The sequence below is a fragment of the Mytilus californianus genome, unplaced genomic scaffold (assembly GCF_021869535.1).
Source record: "Mytilus californianus isolate M0D057914Y unplaced genomic scaffold, xbMytCali1.0.p SCAF_7, whole genome shotgun sequence".
Taxonomy (NCBI): domain Eukaryota; kingdom Metazoa; phylum Mollusca; class Bivalvia; order Mytilida; family Mytilidae; genus Mytilus; species Mytilus californianus.
In genome coordinates this window covers 20,224,143-20,248,273 of record NW_026262723.1, presented here as the reverse complement: position 1 = coordinate 20,248,273, position 24,131 = coordinate 20,224,143, and the positions used below count along the sequence as shown (strand labels likewise).

At 33.6% G+C, this 24,131-nt stretch overlaps 2 protein-coding genes across 2 annotated transcripts in view; one reads left to right on the top strand and one right to left on the bottom strand.

The window, feature by feature from the left end:
* The window catches only part of LOC127709914 (beta-1,3-galactosyl-O-glycosyl-glycoprotein beta-1,6-N-acetylglucosaminyltransferase-like), a 74,300-nt gene that overhangs the window by 19,589 nt on the left and 30,580 nt on the right, over positions 1-24,131 (top strand). The window lies entirely within an intron of this gene.
* Positions 262-8,016, bottom strand: LOC127708279 (uncharacterized). Its single transcript, XM_052213123.1, has 6 exons — positions 7,889-8,016; positions 5,161-5,227; positions 3,863-4,412; positions 3,168-3,338; positions 1,177-1,261; positions 262-273 (listed from the first exon to the last, which is right to left on the bottom strand). Exons 3-6 carry the CDS (start codon positions 4,258-4,260, stop codon positions 262-264), a joined length of 666 nt encoding a protein of 221 aa, XP_052069083.1. The 5' UTR covers positions 4,261-4,412; positions 5,161-5,227; positions 7,889-8,016.

Here is a 24,131-nt window from a genome sequence, read left to right as displayed (position 1 = left end):
ATGTTTTCTTACTATTTATATATAATAAGACTACATGTATAAGTTATAATAAATTCCTAAGAGTGAATTTCAAAGTAGGACTTTGATCCAAAAATTAATGTTTGTCACAAGCAATTATATCTGAATGATGAATTTTTATATAATTTTTGAATTTAGGAAACTAATTGCCATAAACTGTGTCTTTTGATAAGAAAATAACCATATTTCAATTTAAAAGTTTTATAATGGTTTCATGTCATGCATGTTATACAAATCAAATTATTATACTAGTAACTGTAATAACAAACAATTAATTGTGTTGAACTCCTGACATGAATTTTCCACAACAAGCAGTTTTGCACATTTTGAGATCAATTTTTATGATCCAACCTTTGAATGATTATGAAAGATGTGAAAGATGGTTGTGAAACTGAACTTTAGAAGAAAACCAGACAGGCTAAGTGCATACAAACAAACCATCAAAGTCTACAACAACTTCAACTTTGATGAGCAGAAAATTGAGAATATATTTTGCAGGAATATTCTACACATCAAGCCACATCATTTGAAATTACTTTATTCAATCAAAGGATCAGTATGATTGATAAATATTGCTTTATATGCAGGGAACCATTTATTTTGACTTTGCCCCTATGCACTCATAAAAAGCCGCATGTTCAGCCGATAAACAGCAAATACAAGTTTTAAAGCCTTTTGTTAGACTCAGCCGGGGATCTAATCCACCACCTCCAGTCCTGCACTCAAGGCCTTGACTTGGATCAGATTTCTACTTGGTATTGATAAAGTTGATTAAATAATGTACACAAATGTAGCACAATTTTATGAACATTTTTTCTGTGTGAAATTTTAATATCCATATATTTTTGTCTCCGTGTCATTATAACTACATGGCTTGGAATATTGTTTCCTTTAGTGTTCTAAGGTCATGTGAAGCCTGCCAGACTGTACAGCTTGCAATAATTCAATACTCAAGATGTAGTTGACTTATTGCCTTTAGCATTTGAAATACAGACCAAATCACAAAAACTTAACAATGAACAAAGATTCGAATCATGAAAATGACATCAAGGTCAGACGAAACCTGCCAGACAGAAATGTACACCTTACAATCATTCCACAGACCAGGCTTAATCTACCTGCCCGTTTCTCATTTATAGTTCTATATCTAACACAAACCTTTTCTAAATACTTGTGACCCTCATTCTTCTGCAGAACAGATGCTGAAATTCTCCCTGTCAGAGATTTGCTTGATCCAAATGACCTGTGAATATTAAAGTTGAAGGTCTCATATATATATATAATGCAGTTGAATTGGTAATTGCAAGGAAAATTAAATGCAGCACAACATGTTTACAATGAACAATGAGGCAAGTGTTGACAGAATTAATGACTGATTGGATGTTTAAATTATATAGTGGCAGATTAAATGCATATTCAGGATAAGAACATTTCAAATGTAACTATGATAATGAATATGCAACTTGCCATGTACAAGATTGACAGGCTGAGCCAGATTTTTTAACATGCAACATGTAGTTCACAAGGTAACAAGTCTATGGTTTTACCTGCTGTCCTGGGATCAAACAGAGAAGAATTATATAGCTTCATTTTGTGCATCCTTTTTTGTTGTTGTTTATTTTCACTTAAATCCATTGAACAATGAAACTGGAGGCTCTAAAGAGCCTGTGTCGCTCACCTTGGTCTATGTGCATATTAAACAAAGGACACAGATGGATTCATGACAAAATTGTGTTTTGGTGATGGTGATGTGTTTGTAGATCTTACTTTACTGAACATTCTTGATGCTTACAATTATCTCTATCTATAATGAACTTGGCCCAGTAGTTTCAGTGGAAATTATTTTGTAAAAATTTACAAAATTTATGAAAATTGTAAAAAGTTGACTATAAAGGGCAATAACTCCTTAAGGGGTAAATTGACCATTTTGGTCATGTTGACTTATTTGTAGGTCTTACTTTGCTGTACATTATTGCTGTTTACAGTTTATCTCTATCTATAATAATATTCAAGATAATAACCAAAAGCTGAAAAAATTTCTAAAAATTACCAATTCAGGGGCAGCAACCCAACAACGGGTTGCCTGAATGGTCTGAAAATTTAAGGGCAGATGGATCTTGACCTAATGAACAATTTTCTTTCTGAAAGATTTGCTTGAAATGCTTTGGGTTTAGATATACGAGTCAAAAACTGCATTTTACCCTATGTACTATTATTAGCCATGTCGGCCATCTTGGTTCTCGGGCTGGGTCATCAGACACAATTTTTAAACTACATACCCTAATGATGATTGTTTACAACGTTGGTTAAATTCATCTTAGTAGTTTCAGAGGAGAAGATTTTTGTAAAAGATAACAAAAATTTACGAAAAATTGTTAAAAATTGACTATAAAAGAGCAATAACTCTTTAAGGGGTCAACTGACCATTCTGGTCATGTTGACTTATTTGTAGAACTTACTTTGCTGAACATTATTGCTATTTACAGTTTATCTCTATCTATAATAATATTCAAGATAATAACCAAATACGGCAAAATTTCCTTAAAATTACTAATTCAGGGGCAGCAACCTAACAACGGGTTGTCCGATTCATCTGAAAATTTCAAGGCAGATAGATCTTGACCTGATTAACATTTTTACTCCATGTCAGATTTGCTCTCAATGCTTTGGTTTCAGAGATATAAGCCAAAATCTACATTTTACCCCTATGTTCTATTTTTAGCCATGGCGGCCATCTTGGTTGGTTGGCCGGGTCACCGGACACATTTTTTAAACTAGATACCCTAATGATGATTGTGGCCAAGTGGTTAAATTTGGCCCAGTAGTTTCAGAGGATAAGATTTTTGTAAAAGTTTACGGACAACTGACGACGGACGCCAAGTGATGAGAAAAGCTCACTTGGCCCTTTGGGCCAGGTGAGCTAAAAATTGCATTTATATTTCAAGATTAATGGACAGTTTGATCGTATATTTATGACAGACAATGTTTACATCTGTTACATTAATGTATATAAAGATATCATTTTAATTTCATAGTATGCAAATTTTCATGAACTTAATTTCATTGTATGCAAATTTTCATGAATATTAGCTATGTCAAATAAACTCATATAAATCCTAATTCATTATGATTATGAACAGATATCTTACTTGCTTTTTGGAGCTTTTGTTGAAACGATGAAATTAAAATTCTCATTTGCTTGGGTTGATCCTAAGTTGGTCAAGCAGGCAGCTCTATCCTTTTGGCTGTTCACAATAGCTTTTAGATCTGTCTGAAGACTTGGACATGTGAGAGGCTTACCCTCCGGTAGACTGCGGTACCTATAAAATTGATTGTTTAAATGTTTAGGATAAAAATCTCAACCCAAAACAACTTTTTAGATTAAAAACAAAAAAATCAATTATACAAAGCATTCTCATTACTCAACTGTCTGTGTTTATTGGCTATGAATCTAGACAATTTTTTTTTGTGTTCTTGTTTTTATATTACCTATAGTAATACAGAAACATTTTATATTAACATATTAATATCAACTAACAAACAATGCTATAACTTTTTTACTTGAATACTTGGCACCTTGGGAAACCTTATTGTTATTGAACTGTGTTATACATATACTGTATAAGAGGATTACAGACGACAGATATTAAGAACTTTTCCAGGGCATCTGAGTTAATCCCTGTTTTTTTTTGGTTCATGCTGCTAAGACTTTACAACTCATCATTGTTAAGCTGCTAACCAATTTTAAAGATATCCTGTACAATAAATGCTTAATATATACAATAGTATTAGGAGCATTAAATTGCTTTAATTAATTCGTAAATTTCTTATAGTAGTACTATACCTGAACTGAGAAGGATTCTTCTGATAACTGCACCAGGTAACATCTTCATTGGCACAAAGGGAGTGGTCACCATATAAATGTGGAACTATAATATCCAGTGATTTTCTAAGGCTATCTGGGTCTTTTGTCTGGCAATTTTTTATGGCGTACATGAAGCATCTTCCAATGTAAGAAATGACATTTGGTTGTTTCAGCACTTTATATTTCTGGCTTAGCTTGTATAGTTTTGATGTTATACCTTTTTTGGTGTGGTTGCTGTCATCTTTTTTCTCAATGGAAGGGAAAACAGCTTGCAGACGAGAAGTTGTGGTCGAGTCGTTATCACCATGGATGACATCTATTGAACATCCAGTTTCCTCTAACTCTCTGGCCATTGATATTGCCATGTCAGGCTCCATTGCCTTACTAGACCCGTCCCAGTTTTTTGAACATTCATGTACAGGTATAGTGTGGTTTTTGCTCTGATGAAGGGCACATATCTGGCAAGATTTACTTCTAAGAGAGAACTGTAGTACCTTTCCCGTTTCTTTCCCAATCAATGATGCATGGCCTGAAATTATGCATGTTATTTTTACTTAAAAGTGATGCCAAACAGATACATGACCATGAAGGCAGGGTTTAAAAGTGTTATGCCTCTTGGAAATATTAATTACATGTAAAATTACATGTGTACAATTTTTACCAGATTTTTATGAAATTTATATCATAGGTTTTTATCAGCAATGTCTCGGACAAATTCGAAAATCAGCGTAGATCAATTATTTTTAAAAGAGTTATGTCCCTTGAAAATATCAATTATATTGAAAATTGCATTGTAAGCATTCCAATTGCCTATATTTCTATAAGATAATTATTTAAAAAGTTTTAAAGAACTAAAAATTTAATTTATTTTTTAGTTATTGACCTTGGACAATAAAAAATGTGCAACACAAGGGACCTTGGAACTCGGTTCTTTTATTTTTTCTGATTCATTGTTTTCGTACATATATCAGGTCGATTGTTTATTATATTTTGGAAAACAGCATGATAAAAACTACATTTTGACAAATTATTAAAAAATTCTATGGATTTTAATTAAGACCCCCCCCATCCACCTTAAACTGTTTTACATTTGTCATTTCAGGGCCCTTTATGGCTTGCTTTGCAGTATTGGTTTTGCTCATTTTTTAAGACCATGGTGGGACCTATAATTGCTAATATCTAAATCATTTGGTTTATAGTGGATAGTTGTCTAAAATTAGCAATCATACCACATCTTTCTTTTTTTTGTACAAGTAAAAAAACAGAAAAATTCTCACCTGTATTACTATTATAATTCCATCCTGTACCCCTTTTCTGCCACCCACCGTCAAAGCTTACTTCAATCTTTAAAAAATAGATACATATCTTAAATACATGTACTGAACAATTCATGTTAGGCAAGAAATAAAATTTGAATTGTTTGATGTTGCCGAACTAACCATCTAAAAAGCAGTCTACCAGAAAAATAATTATGTCACAAATAGTTTTATATTTTTTCATACGACCGCAAAAAAATTTTGCGGTCATATATTGGTATGACGTTGGCGTCGTCGTCATCGTCCAAAGACACATTGGTTTTCGCACTCTAACTTTAGTTTAAGTGAATGGATCTCTATGAAATTTTACCATAAGGTTCAATACCACAAAAGGAAGGTGGGGATTGATTTTGGGTGTTATGGTACCAACAGTTGAGGAATAAGGGGCCAAAAAGGGGCCAAAAATAAACATTTTTGTAACTTCCAGACATAACTTGTGTGTTAGTGGATGGATCTCTCTGACATTGTACCACAAGGTTCCATATCACAAAGGGAATGCTGGGATTGATTTTGGGGGTAATTGCCTCCAAATTTTAGAAATTAGGGGCCAAAAAGGGGCAAAAAACAATCATTTTTCTAGTTTCATGACAATAACTTGTGTGTAAGTGTATGGATCTCTCTGACATTGTACCACAAGGTTCCATATCACAAAGGGAATGCTGGGAATGATTTATGGGGGTAATTGCCTCAAAATTTTAGGAATTAGGGGCAAAAAAGGGGCAAAAAAACAAGCATTTTTCTAGTTTCATGACAATAACTTGTGTGTAAGTGTATGGATCTTTATGAAATTGTACTACAAGGTTCCATATCACAAAGGGAAAGCTGGAATTGAGTTTGGGGGTAATTGCCCAAAACGTTTAGGAATAAGGGGCCAAAAAGGGGCCAAAAAGAAACATTTTTCTAGTTTCCAGACAATAAATTGTGTTCAAGTGTATGGATCTTTATGAAATTGTACTGCAAGGTACCATACCACAAAGGGAAGGCTGGGATTGATTTTGGGGGTAATTCCCTCAAAATTTTAGGAATTAGGGGCCATAAAGGGGCAAAAAAACAAGCATTTTTCTAGTTTCAGGACAATAACTTGTGTGTAAGTGTATGGATCTTTATGAAATTGTACTGCAAGGTTCCATATCACAAAGGGAAAGCTTGGTTTGAGTTTGGGGGTAATTGCCCTAAAAGTTCAGGAATTTGGGGCCAAAAAGGGGCCAAAAAAACAAGCATTTTACTAGTTTCCAGACAATAACTTGTGTTCAAGTGTATGGATCTCTCTGAAATTGTACTGCAAGGTACCATACCACAAAGGGAAGGCTGGGATTGAGTTTGGGGGTGATGAATCATAAGGGGGTTCAAAAAATTTGGGGGGGATTTTTTTTTCCTTTTTTCTTTAAAATTTTCCATTTTAAATTGGTTATTTCTGATTTATATATAAAAGCAAATAATAATGATATGGTTTGAATAGGTAAATTAAAAAAATTTAAGTTCTTAGACCACATTCATTCTGTGTCAGAAACCTATGCTGTGTCAAATATTTAATTACAATCCAAATTCAGTGCTGTATCAAGCTTGAATGTTGTGTCCATACTTGCCCCAATTGTTCAGGGTTCGACCTCTGCGGTCGTATCAAGCTGCGCCCCAGCGGAGCATTTTATTTAAAGATTTTTTCCTGCTTTTACATTGTTTTCTTTGTCTAAAACATGTAATTTTTGTTGTTGGCCATAAACAAAATAAAATCCCTTCCTCCCTACCCAACCCTAAAATGCATGGGTAGGCAACATCAAACAATGAATTTCTTTAGAGTGGCCTTATGTTCAACAACAACTAAAAATTTAGCAGTGCAATTATGATTAACTGTAAAAAAAAAAAATACTCATGTTTTAATGAGAAAAGATATTCTAAGAGAATTTGATACAAAATCCCTATAAATAGTATATAAAATAACTGGTAAAGAAGTCTAGCAAATACATGCACTGAAATTTCCCCCCTGGCTACTTCAGCCATTAACAAACACAGTATTTGTTAGGCTATAGGCCAGAAGAAACATATACATAACATGTATAATTTTTCAAATACCCAAAGCTGTTTTTACAGAAGCAGATTTAGGCAACAGAGTATAAGACATATTTTCCTTTTAACTAAAACAATATAATTACTTTGCATAAAAATGTCCAAAATATTGCTCCTGATCAACACCAAGCCAGTCCTGAATCAGCCCCTTGTTTAGAAATTCTGGTGTTTATATATATGTAATTGCTGTGCACTTTTCGATAATCACTATTTTTAAGTAAGTAACCTGTCCATGAATTTTCTTCTTCAAATATAAAAATAACTTTATTTACAAAAATGTATGATTTGGCTAGAGGTTTAGGGGGAGGTTTGAGATATCAAAAAACATGATTAACCTCGCCGCATTTTTGCGCCTGTCCCAAGTCAGGAGCCTCTGGCCTTTGTTAGTCGTGTATCATTTTTAATTTTAGTTTCTTGTGTATAATTTGGAGTTTAGTATGACGTTCATTATCACTGAACTAGTATACATATTTGTTTAGGGGCCAGCTGAAGGACACCTCCCGGTGCTGGAGTTTCTCGCTGCATTGAAGACCCATTGGTGGTTTTCGGCTGTTGTCTGCTCTATGATAATACACTTTATTTATGATAATATAAATATAATCATTTGTAAATTTAAGTTTTTTACCTTTCCATTTCCCTTTTCAATTTCTTCCTTTTGGGCCTCAAGACAGGATTTTTTGGCTATGGTCTCCAGAGTTGTGTCAATCTTCTGTTCCCTTCTCTTAAGAGTGGACAGCACAACTGGTGGTAAATTTAAAGTTGCCAGCAAGTTTTAATTTGTACTGGGCCCATTCCTATGTGTACCATGGCTACAATGTTTTGCATACTTATTAATAAGAACAATTGCTTCAGAGAACAGTCACATTTTTAATTACATTAAATGCATCAACAGAAATATCAATCCATTATTAAAATCATAATTGTCAAATTGACATACTTATAGTGTATTCATTTTCAAGCTGTGGAGAAGTTATAAATGTATACATTGTGGTAGTAGAATGAATTTTTTATCAATGAGCTAATAAGCCACTCATGCTTTCATCCATTATTTATTTACTCAAGGAAGAAATAAAATTCAGGACTGCCTGATCCAACACCATTTTTTTCCCTATAATGCAAAATTTCATCTTAGGGAGGAAATTTGATGGGCATGAAATTTACACAAGTCATACACTTTTCTTTTGTCTAACTCAGCATTATATGAATTAACCTGGACAAAAACATAACACCACTGTTAGATGATAAGGGGAAACAACCATTTAATATGTTTTATTTCTAGGGGTCTGGGTTGGAGGGGGGCATTCACACAAGTTTAAATATAATCTGAAGTTAAGTTCATGTGCTTGCTCTTTTTTGTCATGGAGACCGAAATAATAAATTGTATAGCAGTAAAATTTCATCTTTAACCTTATAGCATTGGATTCAAACTTGAACTGTAACTGGTCATGATAGATCTATACACCAAATATCAAATTAATATCTTCAAGCACAAGGAAAAACGTGTGGAAAACTGATTTGCCGGATTGACGGATGGACAGACAGACAGACGGAGTGCAAAATAACACAAAAATGTCGACTTATTTAGCCATCATATATATTCCGGCTAATTTATTCTGTTCTTTTTTAATATTTTTTTACCCATAAAGTTCCCAGACATGGTACAATGATATAATCATAAGTTTATTTTATTTAAGAATGTCATGAAGAATTGAATAATCACCATGGTCTTTAATCTAACTATAGATTGCAACACTGATTTCATCATTTGAACACTAAAATAGCAACTGATATTCATCTTCAATCTGTTCTTTGTACAAAGCTAATTATCCAACATTGTATTAAACTATTATACTAAAATTGAGAATGGAAATGGGGAATGTGTCAAAGAGACAACAACCCGACCATAGAACAGACAACAGCAGAAGGTCACCAACAGGTCTTCAATGCAGCGAGAATTTCCCGCACCGGGAGGCGTCCTTCAGCTGGCCCCTAAACAAATATATATACTAGTTCAGTGATAATGAACGCCATACTAAACTCCAAATTGTACACAAGAAACTAAAATTAAAAATAATACAAGATATGGACTAGGGAGCATACTATTCATACGATGCCAGAACAGTGTGTGCAGTTCATTGAAGGATGTAAGAACTGGTCTAGTCTCTTAAGGATAATGTTTGTGGTCTAAAACTGTCATATGATGAACTGTAATTAGTACCTTTATAGACTGAACAGCATCTGTTACATCAAATTAGCTGCCTTTTATTTGTTCTATTTTTGTAGAGAGAACTTTAAGTTGTTCTTCTAAACCATGTAAACTGCAGCCCATATTTACAGCATACCGGTACATGTATAGTCACATTCGAATTCATGCTTAGGCCTTAGGGAACTAATTATTATGTTTGTACTGTTTTTCCACGCTTCAGAGTGATTGCAATTAGTCAGGAAATTTATTATAGTATACAATGTATGTATGTTAGATTTCTTAAATCCAGATATATTTTATTGGTATCACTGCACAACTTTGTTCTTCAATTTTGCAAAAAACCTGCTGCTAGGGACGTCTTAAACTTGCATTGAGTTGAGAGTTTTTTGCTCTGTGTTGAAGGTCTCCCTGTGACTTTGAGAGGAAGAACAGCAATACAAGGACTGTTCTTTTGAATTTAGTGTTATTTCTTGTGCATTTATTGATTTTGTGTCATGGATTGATACCCAATATCTTTTCTTCTCTATTATCTTATATTTTTTTTTCAATACTTAAATTAATCACATGAAAAGCCTGGTATTATTTCTATATGTGAAGTTTGTTTTTAATGATCCTTGATAGCAATCTTTTTCTGGCATCATTAATATGTATATGCGTGTATATTCAGTAATTCCCAAGGTTGCTGGACATTGGGCAAAGTCCAGTAAAAATTGGTCTTGTCCAGTTAAATGTATTGCATTACTGGACCAACATGACAAAATGACCAGTAAAACTTTTAATTTTGTCCAAATTATATGCGTAATGTCTGCTAAAAAACAGTCTAGACCAGTTCAGAAGTATTGTTTGCTGAACCAAATATCCAGTTGATTTCTCAAAGCCTTGGGAGCCACTAGTATAACTATATGTAGCTACCCTAAACCCTTTTTGACACAGGCATTTGTCCTATTTTGGGCATCCACAGAAAAGACATTGTAAAAAGCCTACAATTTCAATGTTTGCACCAGGTTTTTTTTTTTGAATGATTGAATTCATTTAAAAGTATTATACTATAGAGTATTAAAGATACATGTTGAATGCAACAGCCATTAATCTTGTATGTTTTTTGTTTTTGTTTTAAATACGAAAACAATCTTTTAACTGCAGTTGAAGGTGTGGGGGTTATGGTTTAAAAATAACAAATCTGCGACAGAATATTGATTTTTCCTTCCCATTGGCATTGAAATCACAGTAATTTTTTTAATACCCCCCCCCCCCCCCCCCCCCACCCCCTAAGTTACATGGTTGTTCCCTTTCATTTTATTATTATAACGAATTTTTTGTATGGTATTTTAATGTATATATATGAAAAACATTGTGATTACCTAGTGCTAGTTTTGAATTGATGACAAATGATCCGCTGTTTCTCTTTCCAGTTCTTACATCCTTCAATGAACTGCACACACTGTTCTGGCATCGTATGAATAGTATGCTCCCTAGTCCATGTCTTCTCTCGTTCTCAATGTCGCTCAGGTGTAGTCGAGCATCACACGAGGTGCAATACATCTGTTGGGCTAAGGCTTGTAGCTCGACTATCCGTCTACCTGTCTTCCAGTCGTCATTTTGAGTTGGATCAACCGTATAGCTTGCACCAAGTCCAAGATCCGAGTTTGAGAGCACCGGATAAGTGTTATCATGCAGGTAGTTGTGGTCTTCTATTGTCGGCTCATCAACAGGGTGACTTACCGATAAATTTCTTTTTGACTCTTGAGCTTTGAACTGTTTAAGAAAGGATTTTTTCGATTGAAATTTTCCTGTTTTAGTTCTCAACATTTTGCAGACGATTAGTAGAATGTTTGCAAATTAAGTTTGCATCAACTGTTCTGTTCTGTTCTGTTCTGTTCTGGTATATTCCTCCGTTTTATCGGAGCACTCCACTTATCGAATGAGTATTAAAATTTTAAATACTTAACCGAAAAAGCGGATATTTTTATATTTACGATATGAAAAATATATAATTTTAAAATAAAATTAGTTAGTTAAAGTGAATAAAATAAAAGTTTATAATGTCTTTGATGATATTTTAAAAGATATTAATACAAAAAAAAAATAATATTATTCACACGTTACAAATTACGGCACTTTGATTCACCAATATGAATAAATAAAATTTTACAACCTAACGATTTCTAGTCAATAGGTGCCCTGCCAAGGCAAATGTTAAAATTATATAGCATCTTTTATGCTAATATTTATAGACTGAACCAGTTAGCTTGGCATCCCATGCAGACTGTTCAGACTATATTTAATATTACTGTTATATTTTCATGTCACTTGATATCACATAAAAGTTGTGTACGCTTCATGTGTAAATGGTAGCATAAATCTTGTGTCTTCCTTTCTATATCTAGCAACTTGTCTATTGGTTGATTACTCATTATGTCTAGTGCTGAGCAGTCTAATATAATTTTGAGTAATAGTTCATTATTAATAACATTTGTTGTACCACCCCTTTCTATTTCTCGTAGCATTTTGAATAATTTATCCATATATCGCTGCCTAACATCAGATAGACTTAAGCAATGTAGTAGGAAATGTTCCAAGGTTTCTTCAGATTCATTGCATAGCTTGCAATTTGGTTGAATAGCATTTTTACTAAATTTTGCCCTAGTACTTTGGAGCATGTAGGTACATTGTACCAGTTACTAGCTTACATTTGAATTCTGCCTTTTTTATGTCATATTGGTTATTTCTAACACATTTCCAAATGTTATGTGGATTATAGACCGGATTTTTTTGAAGAGATAAATGTTTAAGTGTTGATTTTGTGTTACATTCTTGTCCAAATTGAAGACCAGTATTCATTTATTGATGTTTTCAATTGTTTTTTCCACATATATTTTGATGGAGGATGTTCCATAATTTCTTCTGCTTTTGGCAATTGATATTTTTGCAAAATTTTATTTATACGACAAATAAAAGAGTTGTCAAAATTTGAACTAATTTCCAATTCCCATTCTAATATTTTACGTTCTATCGAGCTATCCAGGCGAGAGATTGAGAGAAATAGTGCTAGCATGTTTTTGTCTAAAATCGACTCAATGGGCTCAGCTCCTATTAGTATATATACTGCTGCGGATGCTGTTCTTTCTGGTAGACATTGGAATTGTTTAAATATCTTCCTTTGTAATTTTTCCAGTTCAGATATATCCTTTTTTGTGCATATTTGAACCTCGAGCCCATAAAGATAACGTGGGACAGCGTAGGTTTTCCATACTTTTTTAAGCATTATGGGTGACATTCCTGTTCTTGCATGTAGACCAGACCCTAGCAAGGCATATATAGTTTGTCGGCCTGTTTTAAGTCTTTCATCCAAGTTGACTTTGCCATTTGTAGCTCTAGTGATACCTAGATGTTTCAATTTTTCTACTCTTTTTATTTCTTTTCCGTTGAAGTTGTATGATTGGGATTGTTGTTTTGATCCTTTAGAGACACACATAATTTCGGATTTATCTGGGTTAATTTTAACCATGTCCCTTTTGGTGTGAAATTCTATAATGCCTAGCATTGCTTGTATATCGGATTGTTCTCCCAGTAAATCGATATCGTCCGCGCATGTTGGTGAACCTACATGTATGTTGCCTAGCTTTGCGCCTAAATCGCTGGTGGATATTGCATTGAGAATGGTGTTATTATACCGTTTGTACAATAGAGATGATAATTTTGCACCTTGACGTACCCCTTGCAAAATATTAATGCTTTCTGATGTTTCATTGTTCCACTTTACTTTTAGAGACAAATCTTGATAAATGTTACGAAGTAAAATCCACATGTCTCCTTCAATTCCATCATGAAAAAGTTTATTTAACATGATCTCATGGCTTAGCGTGTCGAAAGCCTTTTCTGCATCTAGAGCGACGAGTTCTAATAATATTTGTAATAAACGATATAAAAGAATTGTTTCTGTTGTAATAAAGGCTGCAAAAAGACTTGATGCCCCTTCTGTAAAACCTCGTTGTAGTGGATTCTGTGATGATAGTAGTTCATATTCTAGTCTTCCTTTAACAATGGATTCAAAGATTTTAGAAAAGATACTTGTAACGACAATTCCCCTGTAGTTTCCAGGTATGGTTTTATTTTTCTTCTTTTTAAGGACAGGTGTTAATATACCATTTTTTAAACTTTTTGGTACATCCAGATTTGTGAAAATATCATTAATTATACTTGCAATTTCCACAGATACTTCATCTACTGCTTCTTTATAATGTTCAGAACATATACCATTTTCATCTGATGTTTTGCCAGTGTTCAGATTTTTTATAGCAGTTTTGACTTCCTCAGGAGTTGTTTGTTTAATTTCTTTTTTTTAGTATTGATTTTTAAGGATGATGTCATTTTGCAATTTTGCTAGGCGAAAACGTTCTAGATCAAAAATATTTTTGTCATAATTTGGTGTTCCAAGCTTTTCGAAATGTATAGACCAGGCTTCAAGTATATTTTCTCCTTCATATTTTGTATTTCCAATGTAAAGTATATCAGTATTCAATGGATGGTTCGATCTTTGTTGTTTTATTAATTTATGGAATGTTTTACTGTCTTTTTCCGAAGCTTGCATAATTTCGGTTATGAATTTTTCCTTTTTAGATGCATATGCCTGTCTCTGTAATTGTCGCAGACGGCGTTTTTTGTTTTTGAGATTTTGCTTTTCTAAAACTGCATCCTGATTTTTGATGGTTTTATCTTTCCAGATTTTATGTGCAGACTTTGCTTCAGTAGATGCTTGACTAATTTTGCTGTTCCATATACCTTTGCCAACTGATTTTAGTGTTTTTAGTTTTCTATAGTTTGGGATAGATTTCATTCCCGCCTTATGAAGTACAGATTCTAATTTCTGTATACGTGATTCTACGTTGTTTAGTATGTTATTTTGTCCAGATGTTTTGCCTAGACTGTTTTCAATAGTTGACTTGTATACACTTTTGTCACATTTTTTCCAGTTTGGTCTTGTATATATTTTAGTTGGGCGGAGAGTACATCTTTTTACATTCATAACAAAATTTGCTGTAACAAGCGTATGATCTGAGGTATTTGTAGGGTGTCTTGAAGCTATCTTCACCGCTGGTTTTATCTGCTGTATACATTTTTCATTAAACAAAAAATAATCAATCTGCGAGGTATATTTACCATTGTGATGGAAAAAGGTTGGCTTTATTGGATAGCTATCTGGTATATGAAGATTGTTTAAATTTTTGAACTCTTCAAATATTTTGTCCCGTTTTCTATTATCACGATGTAAGGACGCATTCATATCTCCACATAGGATGATCTGGTAAAGTTCTTTGTACTTATCCATGATTTCTGAAATTTGATCTAGTGTATCTTTGTATTCATTATCCCCACTACTTTGAGCAGATGGCATATATATATTTATAAGGCATATTGGATTTGGGCTGCTGTTTATTGTTAGTACTTGTATGCGAGAATTCCCATCTGGCATTATGTTGACTGCGTTGTTCAAGTCTTTTTGCTGTTCCACCGTAGCCACGTATTGCTTTATAATCTAATATCGGATATTCGTCATCGACTGATTTTATAGTTGTTGAGAATTTTTTATTTATTTCCTTTGCTATATTTTTTTCCAAAGATAGTAGCCAATGTTCTTGAATGCATAAAATTTGTACCGTATCCAGGATTGAATTAAGATATAGGGTGTTGCCTTTTATGTTTTGAATATTGATGGTTCCTATTGTAAAATCAAGTGATCTGTTGTCCAATTTACGGTTGAGGCTCTGCCTGCTCCTAAAAAAGGCTTGGTCGAATTAATTTGTTCATTGTTTAAGACTGGTTCTGACTGACTCCTTTGATGTAAAATATTTCCATGTGATTGATTATCATGATTTATAGTTTGTTGTTTATGAACTCGTTCACTGTTAGTTTTAGTGTTGTTTGTCAGTTTTTGATTTGCCCTTTGCGTTCTTACTCGATTTTGCCCATGATTTTCGGCATTTATTATTTGGCGGGTTGGTTGGTTGTTTTTTGGTCTTGTGTCATGTCTATAATGAGTCATTTGTTGTTGCACATGATAAGCATTAGGGGTAAATACCCGTCCTGTATGCGATTGATATGATTGTTGGTTGTTTTTTGGTCTTATATCATGTCTATAATGAGTTGTTTGTTGTTGCATGTGATGAGCATTTGAGGTAAATACCCGTCCTGTAGGCGCTTGATATGTTGGTTGATTGTTATTTGGTCTTGTATTATGCCTATGATTAGTCGTTTGTTGTTGCATATGATGAGCATTTGGGGTAAATACCCGTCCTGTAGGCGCTTGATATGGAGGTGGTCTAGTCCATATTGGGGGTCTTGTCCATTGCGCATTAGGTATTTGTGGAAGGTTTAGTGATTGTTGATTTAAGTTCCCATACTGAGAATCCGAAAATGGAACAAATTGTGTATTCATCTGATAGTGTTCACTAGGCGATTGTTGATTACCACTTGCAGAAGTTTTATATTTATTGCATTCATTTTCCATATGATACATTTTATATTTGAGTTCATTGACTTCTGTATGATGTTTTATTTGCAGGGACATAATATTAAGCTGATGTTCAAAATTCATTTTTAAATTATTAATTTTTTCCTCAAATTTCATCTCTAGCTGCCGAATTTGAAGGTTAGAAGAATCTTGATGGTTGTTCTCTAGTGGAATTGGTATACCTAATTTAGATGATAGTAGATTAATAGTCCGACTATATTCTTGATTGACAGTCTGGAGATTACTGATTTTCACTTTACATTCAGCAAGTTGTAGTTCAAGATTGTTTTGTTCTAGATTGTCCTTCTTCTTTGTCCGTTTTTGTTTAGCTTTTACTTCAATAGGTGGAATATGAAAATTTTGTTCTGACGTAAATGGTGGGTATGTATTGGATTTTTTTGTATTTTCTGCTTGACATGTTGTTATAATGTCAGTATGCATTTGGCTATCTGATTCATATAGTTGTTTGGGGTGTGTTTCATCTTTTTGTTGAATCTGTTCACTATGTAGTTCATGCAAGGACTCATCGTATGGAATCGTGCTATCTAGTATCCGGCATGACGAGCATATATACTCTGTATGATTGTTTATTGAGTTTTCTGATACTCTTTCACATGCTGTGTGTAGCCATTGTCCACATACTGTACAGTCGATGGTATTTTCATTTAGGATAGCATTTCTACATACCATACAGATTTGATTTGTTGTTTCTTCACATTCACTAATTAGTTTTTGAAGCTCTGATTCCATAAGCTCATCATTCAGACTAGAGATTGATTTATCCATATTGTTTATATATGTACAACAGGGGTTTGTTAGATCTTTGTCCACAATAGTCATTAATTTATATGGTGAATTAGATTGGTGATTATGAATGTCTATATCATGGTTACTATCATTCAGTTCTGTATGCATTTTGTCTAGTTGCTGATGATGTTCTTTCTTAGTGCATTTGTCCTTGGCATTAACTCTGATGTCATCATTTGCATTACTTGGTACAGTTGTATTAAGTATGGGTTTAGCTGATAAGATGGATTTAGATTGTTCGTTTTGGGGGTTATTTATTTGGCCTATAGTGAACAAACACATTTGTTTGATTTTTTCATTTAGATGGGAGCAAGATTTATTGCTCTGGAGTTCCTGACATATTTTATGTAGGTCTACTTGAATAAATGTTTGTAACATATATCCATTAGCATCAATTCTGCAGGTGGTATTGAACATGTTTATTCTAAATAGTTGTCGGCGTGACAGGGATGTGTTTTTATTTTTGATTGATAATGATTCTTCAACTATCATTAGTTGTTTATTAACCTCTGGTAGATTTGACTTGCTTGTTTTGGTATATAACCTGTATGTTCTGTCTGTAGATTGATCGTAATATTTATAAATAGAGGATTTCAAAATTTCATAGGCTCCTGCATTACATGTTATGACAAGAGTACCTTCTTTAAATTCTATATTGCAGGAATGGTCCCTGTCTGTTGATTCTAATTTTTTATCAAGTGCCTTTTTAGCATTAAGTATGTACGTCGTGGGATTATTTTTCATGGGAACGAGTGACACTGGGCGTGTACGCTTTAGGAGGGTTTCTAGATCTTGTAGGTCTTGTTATATCCTGTAAGTCCATGATGATGTTATGCTTATAAATCTGATTATTAATTAAATTGCTTCTTAAATTATGATTTTAATGTTTATAATAGTAGTTAGCTTGGAATCCCATGCAGACTCTATTATCAACTAGTCGTTGTTGGAGATACAAAATTGGCATATATTTTATCGACAATGTATGTAATGAATTAGTTACAGAACCAGTTAGCTTGGCATCCCATGCATACTGACCTGTAACCGTTCAGTATAAGTGTAGATATTTAATTTAAAATTATGATTAGTTCCAGCAGTCAATCTTGATTCTTTCGGATATTTCTCGTAGCCACGCCCTTGCTAGATTTTGGCCAGGATGTATTCCATCCCTGTACAATTTATAGTTAAAGTATTCCCAGGTTTCAACTCTTGAGCGTGTACGGTGTTGTTTGCGTGCTTGTAGAAATAATGAGAAGTTAGCAGAGCGAGTATTTAAAGTTTGATTGGTATCTGTTATTTTTTCATTCACTTGCCAGACTTGAAGTGCGAGTGTTTCGTCTTGTTGTTTAAAAGTTTGTGGGTCTGGGTGCCCTTTAGATTCGTTGTAAGCTTTTATTGAGTACACTGGTATTTTAAGAAAAATAAGTTTAACTTGTGGAAAATCTTGTAAATAGCTCTTGATGTCATTAATGCAGGAGATAATTTTGTCAACAGTATCAGAATTATCAGTTCTAATTGATATATATTTTGAAGAATTTTCTTTGATTGTGAGATTACATGTTCCAAGCCAGACATATAGCGCTATGTCTCCAATTTCATATAATTGAGTTGCAAGATTTCTTTTGAGCCAGGCAAAACTTTGTTCAATTGCCACACTTTACTTGCACCACCATATGATATTTTGATCAAATGGGTTAACAATATTGTTTCGTAATGTGAAACCTTTACTATCAGATAGTATGACTGGTCGCCGCCTTGACCGGCCTTTTGGAGGCTCAAAGTTATGAGTTCTAAGATATTTGGCGAGTTTGGCTTCGGACATGTAGATTTGATGTAATATATCTGGTACTTGGTTGAAATATAGCTGTAAAAAAGGGGGTGGTACTATCGGTTCAAGATTTCAAAAAATTGGGCCTTGGCAGGGATTAGTTTTTAGTTATAATACATTAATAAATATTTGGGAAACAATTAAATTATAAAATTACTAAAATTATTCTTCTGTAATTTGAATGATATTCTTATGTAATTTCTTGATTATTTTTAAACCGGGAGATTAGAATGTACACACAAAATGATGACGTCACAATGAATGTTTATCAACAACGGAATGGATAATTTCTCATTGAATGAAAAATAACTATAAGTAAATAAAATATTGAGAAAATTTTGTCTTACCGGAATGAAGAATTTAAAAATAATTGTCCTACACTTCCAAACTGAATAATTCACACATTAATAAGAACAGAAATAAATATCTCTTCCTGAACGGATGTTACTATGGACGCATCCAATACAAGTTCACAAGATATGTCTTTTTCTTTGCAAAAGTCACAGAAAGTCTTTCTATAAACAATCACAGAATACTCCAATAGCTTAAAGTTAAGGATAAATAATCCTAATTTTAAAGGTAAACAATTACTAAAAGCTATTTAGATATTGAAAAATATACGGAGCTCGATTCAGAACAGCTGATCTAAAAACGTATATGTGTATATTTTCGTCTTTTACTGTTAACGACAGTGTTCCCGGCGTCACTTCATATATACAAGGTGATAGAACGTGCCTCGGTCGGGAAAACTATCAGAAATATATGATAAGGTCAATAAAGTTCCCATAACTTCTTCTTTCGTCATCTTTCTTGGTGTTCCCAGCTGTGGTTTTTTTTTCAACCAATTTTCTCTCTTTTTAAACTTTAGTACCTGTATTACACTGTCACAGTATATTTCGCTGATTTCAAACTCTCAAGTGAATCGGCGGCATTCCACGATTTGAATACGAGTTATCTCCCTGTGACAACAAACCTTACCTTAAAATGCATGGAATATATAAAGTGTTGGGTTTTTTTTGTCTTTTTTTGTTTCTTTTTATGTGTGCAATTATTTCGGCCTCCTAAGTATAGTGTAAATCTGCAGTTTTTGGCATGTAGTTAATCAAGGAGATTATATGAGAATAAAATAAATAATCACAAACCTTAAAGGATATAAGATGGATGAATTAATAGTTGGTTGTTTAACGCCCAATGCCAACTATAGATGCATTATTTAATGGGGGTATTAATTATGATATTATAATGAACATTGATAATCACACCACATCTTTTTTATAAGGACCTGCATGTGTATATTTTCGTCTTTTACTGTTAACGACAGTGTTCCCGGCGTCACTTCATATATACAAGGTGATAGAACGTGCCTCGGTCGGGAAAACTATCAGAAATATATGATAAGGTCAATAAAGTTCCCATAACTTCTTCTTTCGTCATCTTTCTTGGTGTTCCCAGCTGTGGTTTTTTTTTCAACCAATTTTCTCTCTTTTTAAACTTTAGTACCTGTATTACACTGTTACAGTACACACCATATGAAACGCAAACAATATGGGAAAAGGTAACATTTTTACCTACGGAACGTAGGAAAAGGTATTCGTTTTTAAAATCTAAATTAAATGAAAAGGGTAGGGTAACAGAATCCCAATGGCACATTTGTTTATTTACAAAATTCCTTCACATACATCTGACATTTATTTTTATTTAATTTGCCACAACATGTAGTTTAAACACGGGGGGGGGGGGGGGGGGGGGGGTGGGGGGGGGGGGGGGGGGGGGGGGTGTCTCTTCCTAGGGGTGGGGGGTGTCTCTTCCTACATGAAGGTTTATACATATGTGCCGCTGGAATGGGTCCCTTTTTTGATACGTCAAATATATCAATGGGGTGCAATTTTACCGAGGAAATATATCAATAGGTAGTAATTGACCAATTGTGATATATAATGAGCTGATAAATTTATAAATGGGTTATGATTTCGCTGTGAAATATATGTATAGGTAGGGATTTCACAATATTATTCAATATATGAATGGGGGGGGGGGTGTTCTTTTTAAATCCCAGCTGCACAACTGTACCCAAAATCTTGAGACCCCCCCCCCCCCCCCCCCCCCCCCCACGTGAGTTTATAGCTGGTTGCAAGTCAAAGTCAGCGTTTTTCATAGGAGTTATTTCCCTTTGATTAGTATGTGTAACGTCGCGTGAACTTTGATGACGTAAATATATTCTCCCAAACAAAACATCCGGAAAAATCTAGGCGACCATTGCAATGTTAATTTCCCGTAGAGAAATTTAAAATGCTACGTACACGCATTTAGACAGTTTCTGGATGACACGATCGAGGTACGTGAAACGTGTTGTAATTTTATTTTCTTTAAGAAAATCGCTGTTTGAAACAAATGTTTGCACAAATAAAAAAAAATCGCAATTTTTTGATGGACAGCAAAGCTTGAGCTAGACTATAGGAAGACAATCTTATGTTAGAATTGTTAAAGGAGGTGATAAATTAATGTGACATGTTGCGCACGATGCTGTTTACTAAACCGGATACAATAATTACTTATCATCCTTCAGTTGTATAATTGAGCTAGATATTTATTTATGCAAAAGATTTTCTATTTTCTGTAAACAAAACTTTTCTCCATTTTTATTTTTAAGTCTCGCTCCACTAAAATTTTGTAAATTTTTGTTACAAATTATACGTTTTGGGCGACTTACCAAATGCAATTATGAGAGACGATGTTTTGAACTATTTTGAGGGGTCACTTTGAATATCTTGCTATAACAGTAGATTAATGAAAAGATCGCAATCATATTTAAATTTTGTGTTTGCTTGCTGAAGACCGACAAAGGTCTTGATTATGTTTTAACAAAAAATGAATAATGGGTAAAAATAAAGAATGGACCATAACAAAAAACCCCAATATACAGTAATACTAAAGGATAGCAAGGCAATTACAAAAATTGATAAAATGATAAAAAAAAAAATTGGGAGAAAAATATGGAACGCCACATCTGTCTTATGTGGAACTCTGATATTACTTTATGTTGTTTTATTATTACTTGATGATATTTTGTCTTTACTTAATATGGTTTTGACATTACGTAATGATGTTTTGATATAACTCAATATGGAATAGTCATTACTTAATGATATTTCGATATTACACGATATGGTTTCGTATTGACTTGATATAGTTTTGTCATTACTCAATATGGTTTTGTCATTACTCGATGTGGTTTCACCATTATTTAATGTGGTTGTGTCATTAGTCAATGTGGTTTTAAAATTACTTGATGTGAATGTGACTTAACGTTATGTAGTTGTTTCATTACATGATGTGGTTTTGTTATTTTGTAATGATGATTTGCCTATTCTTTATATGGTTTTAACATTACGTAATGATTTTTCAAAATTTGACGATTTTTCACTACATGATGTGTTTGTTTCATTATTTGATGTGGTCCTGTCATTCTTTGATGTGGTTATCCCATTACTTGATGAGGTAAAATCACGTGACCAATTCGGAAAAAAATATGTTCAATTTTAAACAGATTTCAATTTATCATTCGTTTAATGTGCTTTCGATGGGTATCGCTATCCATTGAGTTAAAGTTCAAATTAAAGTTCGAGTGTTTGTTCAGAGTTATTTGGTATGAAAAAGGGGAACGGTAGACAATAATAAGAAAAAAAGTATGAAAAGTTTACAGTATTTCGTACATAATTGGGATATCCCCAAACCACTTGGTCTTGTTGTTTTTATCCTAAGTTTTCAAACGGAAGCAGTATTTTTGTAATAAATTTGTAAATATTCCACGGAACCCTGTGTCTCGCCTGATATTGATGCTGTAAGTGTAAAAGTATCATGTCGATCGGCTGTACACTTATCTATACATTTATCGGTAAAAACAAAATAAAAAAAAAATGTTTTTCTGTAGATGCTTTTTCTTGAAATTGAGGAATAACTCCTATGCAAGTTTTAAAACACTTCATGGGGGTTTACAAATTTATCATGTCAAAACAGTTTAATTCGGTTTTATTTAACTAAAACAAAACTGTGTGGTTTTCAACAATAAGCAAAACTTATACCATATAGTAAGCTATAAAAGGTCCCGAAATGAAAAATGTAAAAAACTAGAAACCTAACGATCTATAGATAGATAGATAGATAGATACTTTATTCTCTAAAAACTAAAAACTAAAAACTAATTACATGTTTACAGAGAAACATACAATATAAATACAAATACAATAGTTGAGGTAAACAAATACAGTATGATATTCTAAAAGTACAAAATTATGATGGCATACATGTTTAGTAACATGTATAATGAAAGGTTAAAATCAATAGAAATAAAAAAAAAAATGGAGATGGAGACGCCGACGCCGACGCCACTATCGATGACGAAATATAGGTTTGTTGTGTCTCACTGCCGCTACATTGATGTCGCAGGCTCGACACAAATCAAAAGACTTGAACTTTATTGTTAACAAATGAAACACTTCAAATCAACTCACACTAAAGTTACAGGGAAACGGGGGGAGGGGGGCTCGGACTTAGCGACAAAGCATAAATACTATAAAATAAGAATTTTCCGAATTTTGTTTTAGCGAACTTATATGAATATCAATCTTTTATTTGTAATCAATTGAATTCCCTGATCTACCTCGCACTAATTGAAAAATAAACTTTTTGGAATATCTGTTTCACATGTGACGACGGACATGTTCCAGTGGTCGTAACCATAATACCGTTATCTTGTCCTTGAATGTGAACTACCAAATAAAACCAAATCACTGGATTTGTACTTCCTTGAATAACACGACGGGTGCCTTTCTGTAGCATCCGAGATCACCCCGATGGATTTATATTACCCAGTCATACCGATCTATTGAGTCAGCCAAATGAAACTGTTTTGTATGCCACTGCAACTGAAAGTTGGGGGCATATTGTTTTATCCCTGTCCGTCCGTCCGTCTGTCCGTCCCATTATGGATATATAGTTATTCCGCATAACTCCTCCTACAGTTTGAATCCTAGGAAGTTTTCACTCTGCTGGCTGTTTGTACAATTATTGAAGGTGTGCATGTGGTCAGGGTTTTTACTTTTATGATCTTTTGCTCTTTTGGGAGATAATTGAAGTTTTTTTTTGTCATTTTTGGGATATAAGCGGTTAATTTAAATGAGTTGAGTGCGGGGGCATCACTTTGTCTAGTTTACATTTTTTTCTCGTTTTTTGCTTTTACACAACTGTAACAGTCCGATGTAAGGTTATGATTTAGCGCTCACATACATGTTAAACTCCACCACGTGCACTTTCTTTATGTACCTGCCCCAAGTCAGGAGCATGAAGTTCAATTGTTGTTGTTGTATAAATGAACGTCATTTTTTTTTGTAGATTGTTTAAATATAAATAAGACCGTTTGTTTTGTCGTTTGAATTTTTTCACATGGTGCATGGTGGCCTTTTGTAGCTGACTATACGGTGTGTTGAAGGCTGTACGGTTGCCTAAATATGATTTCTTAC